The 6,653-nt window shown below is 41.3% G+C and overlaps 1 protein-coding gene across 1 annotated transcript; it reads right to left on the bottom strand.

Moving 5' to 3' along the window:
* Positions 1-920: 920 nt before the first annotated feature.
* Positions 921-6,648, bottom strand: LOC117521175 (gastrula zinc finger protein XlCGF49.1-like; the record flags this gene model as incomplete). Its single annotated transcript, XM_034182525.1, is given in 3 exon segments — positions 921-1,121; positions 6,035-6,171; positions 6,174-6,648. Coding segments are annotated over 3 exon segments (693 nt in total), but the record flags the coding sequence as incomplete, so codon positions are not given.
* Between the last annotated feature and the right edge of the window lie 5 nt (positions 6,649-6,653).

The raw sequence follows: 6,653 nt of genomic DNA on the forward strand, positions 1-6,653 counted from the left end.
AAATGTATAAATATGAAAGAACAGGCTCTTAATAATTATTAACTATCGCATACTGTAGTTTTTTTTCTCAACATTTGTTTTTGCATAAGTTTGAAAAAAAAACAACAGATCATAAGTTTAGGATAAATTACTTATCATGAATTTAATTTTCAAAGTGGCACTAATGACAACACTCAGACTGAACATAATTTTGCTCACATAGACTGATTTTGGAAATCAAGCAATAATTGCAGATGGGCTTTCTGAGGTCCCAGATAGCTTTTCTGATTTCCTTTTCTAACTTTCAGAATATAGTAAATTAGCATATGGTCCATTGATACTTATGTGTAGACACTAGTCCCTAGAGGCAACTATTTTTGGTTTCAAATCTGGGCAAATGCAGTCCCAGAAAATTCCGAATGTGACAAACAAGCAACAGGTGTTATAAACAAGTCAATGCTGCTAAAAATACAAACTTACAGAAACAAAGATACTATTCTGACATGGTTTTGCACATAAGACTGGTATAGCATGTTTCAAGTACACACATATATGTCAGAAGGTGGGGGGACATACCATATTCTGTCCCCCCTGGTTGAAAAGGTGGGGGTGGGGACATGTCCCCCCTATTCCCCACCAAATTGCGCCCATGAAAGATGATGACAGTGTTTGGGGTTTTATTTTTTGTGCGTTCGTTTTTGTGTATGTGATTTGACCTTTTAATTTACCCAGCAATAGCACCTGCAGCGCTTAAATTCAAAAGTGCTTAGTCAACAGTGTAATCCAATGTGGCTGTGCCACCGAGTCAATACTAAAAGTTATCGGTTAGCTGTAGCTTACGCTAAATTTTTAGCTGTTTATCGGTTTAGCATCATAAAACAACTTTTGAGTTAGCGGATATCAAAGCTAACTCTGGTTAGCTGTGCACACCACTGGAACTAAATCTTGCAGTTATTAAAACATGCATTTCATGGCAACTTACAAAATATATTTCTGGTGATATTAATAAATTAATATACGGACTAGTTCATCTACATATATAGCTGTGCTACCTTTTGCAACTACCAGAAGCCACTTCTTGTAGCCATCTCAAAAAGGCCTGAGTTGTCAAGTCCCATTTGTACATCAGAGCTAAATGGTTCCTTTCTGGTTGGTGTATTTTACTTTGGTATATTCTGTTGCCCACAGCAGTACCTGCTCTTCCTCTCTCTTCCACTGACTCTTTTCAAACTCAAGCGGTTTCCCTTCCTCCAGCGATCTTTTCTCGCTTCTTTTTGAGTTTCTTCCTTTATACTTGGTATTTCTTCTGCTGTCATATTTTGTAATTCGAGAGGCAATCAATTGTAGTTTTGCAGTTGTGGTGGCTTCTTTCTTTTCTGTTGGTAAATCCTCTTCTTTTATCTGCTCCTCAAATACTGCCTTTTTCCTCCTGCCCCACTTCTTATACATTGAGTAATTGTCCAATTTACAGTGGCATAGTTTCATAGATTTCTTTTGGCACTTTGAGGCCTTTGCTGCTGGAGTCCAGGATCAGATCTATGTTGATCTGGTGCATTATCTAGCCGAGTGCTGCCGCAGGAGAGATCATTCCCTGCAACACTGGGAGAAGTTGCACCATTGCTCTGCTCACACACTCTGGTGCTGAGATGTGATTTGGGGACGTTTTTATCCTGGGAGACATCCGGCCAGTACAATTTACCATTTTTAGTTTTTTTCATATTTGCCTTGTGAAGTTTTTAGCTGGGGTTCCTTTTCATTGAAACATCCTCATACTGAGATCTCTCCCGGCAAACCCTCTTCACAGTGGGACCAAGGACATGCGAGGCAAGTGTCCAGTTGGAACTCCTAACCCACCTTTCATTTTTCATTTGTCTTGAATTTCCATCTAATAGAGTGCAGTGGGCCCCAGACATGTGGTCTAAAGTTGCACCCTTAACATTACTGACATTGTATCCGAGGCTCTCTTCAAGATGATGACCTATCCTCTCCTCAAATACTGCCTTTGATCTCCTGCCCCACTTCTCATGTTAGATTAAGCGAAGCAGTGAAAGATCTTTTTCTTCTCCCCAGTGGACCAATTTACAATGATGTAGATTCACTGGATTCTTTTGGCCCTTTGATGGTGATGTTGCTGGGATCTAGGATCAGAACTATCCGGTGGATGACCCAGCTCAATGCTGCCACAGGAGAGATGCAGCACTGGGAGAAGTTGCCCCATTGCTTTCTTTCACATGCCCTGGTGCCTAGGCACTTTATGGAGTTTTTAGCTGGGGTTTGTTTTCTTTAAAACATCCTCATACCAAGATCTCTCCTGGCAAACAACTTCACAGTGGAAGCGAGGACACTTGAGCTCGTGTCCAGTAGGAACTCCAATCCACCAGTGATGCACACCAAAATGTAAGTCCCTTTTCTATTGTTTATAAATTAATATATTATCAAATGACAAGGATCTATTTTAGTCGTTATATAAAACAAATGAGTGTTTTTACATTCTTTCAATGGAATGAATATTTAATTCGGTGAAAGCTGGAAGGTACCGTTCAACGAGGCTTTGCCTCATTGAGCAGTACCTTCCAGCTTTCCCCTCATGAAATATTCGTACCATTGAACTCATAAACATTCATTATTTGTATTATATGTTAGTCTTTGAAATGTGAAATATCTTCACAGTTTTGATCTACTTTCACTAGTTTTTGAGTAATCAGTTACCATTCCAACATACGTTGTGAAAAACATGACCTCTAAGATGCAGAAATTGAAGAAACATAATAGAGGTCTGGTTTGTGTGTGTGTGACCTGTATTGTGCTTCAGGGTGACCAGAGCCGGCTTCTCGTGAGTCTGAGTGATTTGTTAACACAATGCTTCACCATACCAGTTCAAACACAGGTGCAACAACAGTCGGTCCAGCTGAGGTCATTCCCTCATTTCTGTCGAAGACAGAGAGACCTGTTGGCTTCAAGCGCCGTCCTGCTGATCCGTCACAGCGTACAGACAGACACAGAACACGCCAGTGTGGCCTGTGATGGATGCTAAGCAGCTGCAGAAGCTCTGCCGAGACTGACATCTCCAGCAGCCGTTTCCAACACACAAACAACAATAACTGAGACTTGCTGGCAAACAGCAATAGATAAACAGAAAGCATAAACGGGTGATTCTTTAACTACGGGCACTATTGGCCTTGTAAATGTAACTTCCACCACACCATTGCCTTACAATATAAAACGCCTTGGGGCAACTGTTTGTTGTGATTTGGTGCTATATACATGTGCTCTGATGTCAGTGTTTATCTCCATAGAAACTACCCAAACAATCTTTCATACAAACTGTTTAAAGGGACATTACAGTGTTGTGGTGGAAATCACGGCAATAGTGTGGGACAACTACATTTTGTTTAAAAAAATCACAACAGTTGTATGACATTGAATACCCCAATTATGTTTGGATTATTTTACTGATATTTTATTCAGAGATATTTTAAAACATTAGAAAAAACGTTTTCTTTACCATTCATTTTTATCATTGCAGATCAAAAGTCTGGGTGTGGGACAAGCACAAAACGGCAATATTTGCATATAAAGATGCTGAAAAAAGGTGAAAAAGTCATCATAGACTACTAGAACAAATTTGTTAACACACTTTCATTGTAAAGATAACTATAAAAGTGTGAAATTTCCCCTTTTTTCTGTTTTTCATACAATATGATCAAAGGACATAAGTGCCCGTAGTCTAAGAATCACCCAAACGCATATAAACAGTTACACAAGTGGGGCTACACTGTCAGGAATGATTTTTCAAAGCAGTTTGTAATGTGGTTAAGCCAGAAAATTGTTGCTTTGCCTTGAAATCAATGTGAAGACAAAAATACTGCAAAACATACAGTGAAATAAACAAGTCGCAAACAAAGTTACACTCCAGTACACGTGTCAAGTGGAATTTTACTGAAAATGTTTGACTCGAGTGACCTTGAAGTTTAAGCTGAAAGCTAATTAGACCATCTCATCTCCAGCCTACCTATCTCCAGTCTTTTGCTGAAGACTCATCCCAAGCATGGATTTTCTGCATTTGGAAACAAATGAAATCCATAATCTTCTCATACTTCCCGTAAGCGTGCACAGTGTTGGTACTAATCCAACAGGAGTATATGCAGGAAACCCAAAAAGAAGAGGTTTCTCTGAATTCAACTCAGACTGTCTGCGACTAACAAGCCGGAGCTGTGGTTCAGTCAACATGGAACTGCTCTGGGACAGTTTCCCAGGGTGCAACTGAAATAATGAAAAATCTCAACATGGGGCACTATTACCAGGGGTGGATCTAGATTCAGGTTTTTTTTTTGGGGGGGGGGGGGGGGGGGGGGGGGGACTTGTTTGTGTGTGCTAAAGGTGTGAAAAGTTTCAAAAAAATTTATAGCCTTTTTCCTGTATTCTAAGGAAATCTGAAACGCTAAATACTGACTCTCTTCTCATCCTTTTTAATTCACAATTTTTATTTTAACCATGGGAAATCTTCTAATTCCACATGCAGCAGCATTCAGCAATCAGCAAGACATTTCCCGTATTTGATCCCACCTTTGGGAGGTTCCAATCCCCTCAACACCCCTCCCCCTTCCCAAAGACTGATTTCATTTATTTCCAATCTGTAACAAAGCCTCTGTCGCTCTGCTTTCAGTTGTGAGTTCTCCCTGCTGTCTGATTGATGTCTAAAAACAGCAGGTTCATTTCCACCGCTGTAATTCAACCAACTTTCCACATAGGAATGGCCTTGCAGCCAAGAGCCACTGAACTCATGCAGCTATGTATACAGTCAACTAATAATTCTGCAACAGTTTCAGGTGCAATGTAAATTCTGAGCACAAATGAAAAACTATTTCACCTATTTGACAAATTATACATTGCTAGCATTGCTGTGCAAGAGTAGCAGACTGCTTCTCGCAGAGTACATCAAGAGTTAAGAAAGGGCAAGGTTCACGAGTCTGGCTTTGCACTTATTGATCGTTGTCGTCTTTTCCAGCATGAGTTAATAACAAGTCAGTTTTGAGCCCCGCCCAGTGGATGCAGGGTCACTGAGAAGCGCCTACTCCAGAGCAGGGACGTATCTCACAATCGTAACTGACTACCCAGGATAGATTCCTAGTGGTGACTACCTGACTCATCCTGAGTTCCGACAATACCTGGGTTGTTTGAGTCTTGTGTGCCTGAAGCGAGTTTGATAGGTCAGCTATGCTCTCCTTGATGAATGAATGAATGAATGAATGAAAACTGTTTATTTCAAACATTTGATACAACAACAATTACAAGATAGATCAGTAAAGACAACAAAAAAGTTCCTACTGTGTACCCAACATGTCCGAAAAGGGGTAGGGTGAAGCATCAGCTTATTTATCCCTACCCCTTCTTCCCCACAACCAGTAATACCCTTTTGATTGTGGCAACCTGCGCATCAGTCACATCATCATGCAGGATCAGCTCAACCACATCCACGGCCTCAAAGAAGTTTTCAAGATAATCTTGAAGCTGATTGTCAAGCCTGCACATCATGCTCTGGAAGAGGGAGTTCCTGAAGATGCAGCTCCCTCCCATGGCGATTGGATGGGTTCTGTCTTCCGTCCTCTGGATGCTGGGGGGTTTGGCGGGGGGGTGTCCCGGGGAGTTGGTTGTGGTGTCCTTGGGGGGAGACCCGTCTTGGTGGCGGTGGCAATGGTGAGTTGTTTGGGGGTGTAGTCGCTAATATGACCAGTGGATAGAACAGGTGACCAGTTGTCTTTTGCCACGATATCTCCAACTATGGGCAGCTTGGCTGGGTAGTCTAGATTGCTCTCCATTTCATTGAACACGGCACTGACTGAAGTGAGGGCTGACTGATACTCGGGGAGGAATCAGAAGAGCCAGGATCGTAGTCCTTGAGCTTGGCCACTTCGGAGTCCAACCTAGCTTGGATGTCAGTGTGGCTGAAGGCTTCAGCTGAGTGCCTGCTGACAAACTCCTCTTGGTTATAGGCTCCTGAAATTTGTGGCTGATGAGGTTAGTCAGGCTGGTCTCGACTTTGGGATTGTCCCACCTTTCCCACATGAACTCTCATGTGTCTGTTCAGATGGCATTTTTCTCCAAATGTTTTACCACACTCAGAACAGACCAGGAGTTTCACTCCTGTATGAATTCTCATGTGTGAGTTGAGATGATATTTTTGTCCAATCTTTTATCACACTCAGAACAGCCAAATGGTTTCTCTCCTGTATGAATTCTCATGTGTGTGTTGAGACGGCTTTTTTCTCCAAATCCTTTACCGCACTCTGAACAGCTAAATGGTTTCTCTCCTGTATGAATTCTCATGTGTGTGTTCAAACGGCCTTTTTCTCCAAATACTTTGCCACATACAGTGCAGTCAAATGGCTTATCTCCTGTATGAATTCTCATATGTTTTTTCAGGTGTGTTTTTTCTCGAAATCTTTTACCACATTCGGAACACCAAAATGGCTTTTCTCCTGTATGACTTCTCATGTGTCTTTTCAGCTTGTTTTTTTCTCTAAATGTTTTACCACATTCAGAACAGCCAAAAGGTTTCTCTCCTGTATGAATTCTCATGTGTGTATTTAGATGTATTTTTTGTCCAAATCTTTCACCGCACTCAGAACAGCCAAATGGTTTCTCTCCTGTATGACTTCTCATGTGTCTATTCA

The sequence above is a fragment of the Thalassophryne amazonica genome, chromosome 12, assembly GCF_902500255.1.
Source record: "Thalassophryne amazonica chromosome 12, fThaAma1.1, whole genome shotgun sequence".
Taxonomy (NCBI): domain Eukaryota; kingdom Metazoa; phylum Chordata; class Actinopteri; order Batrachoidiformes; family Batrachoididae; genus Thalassophryne; species Thalassophryne amazonica.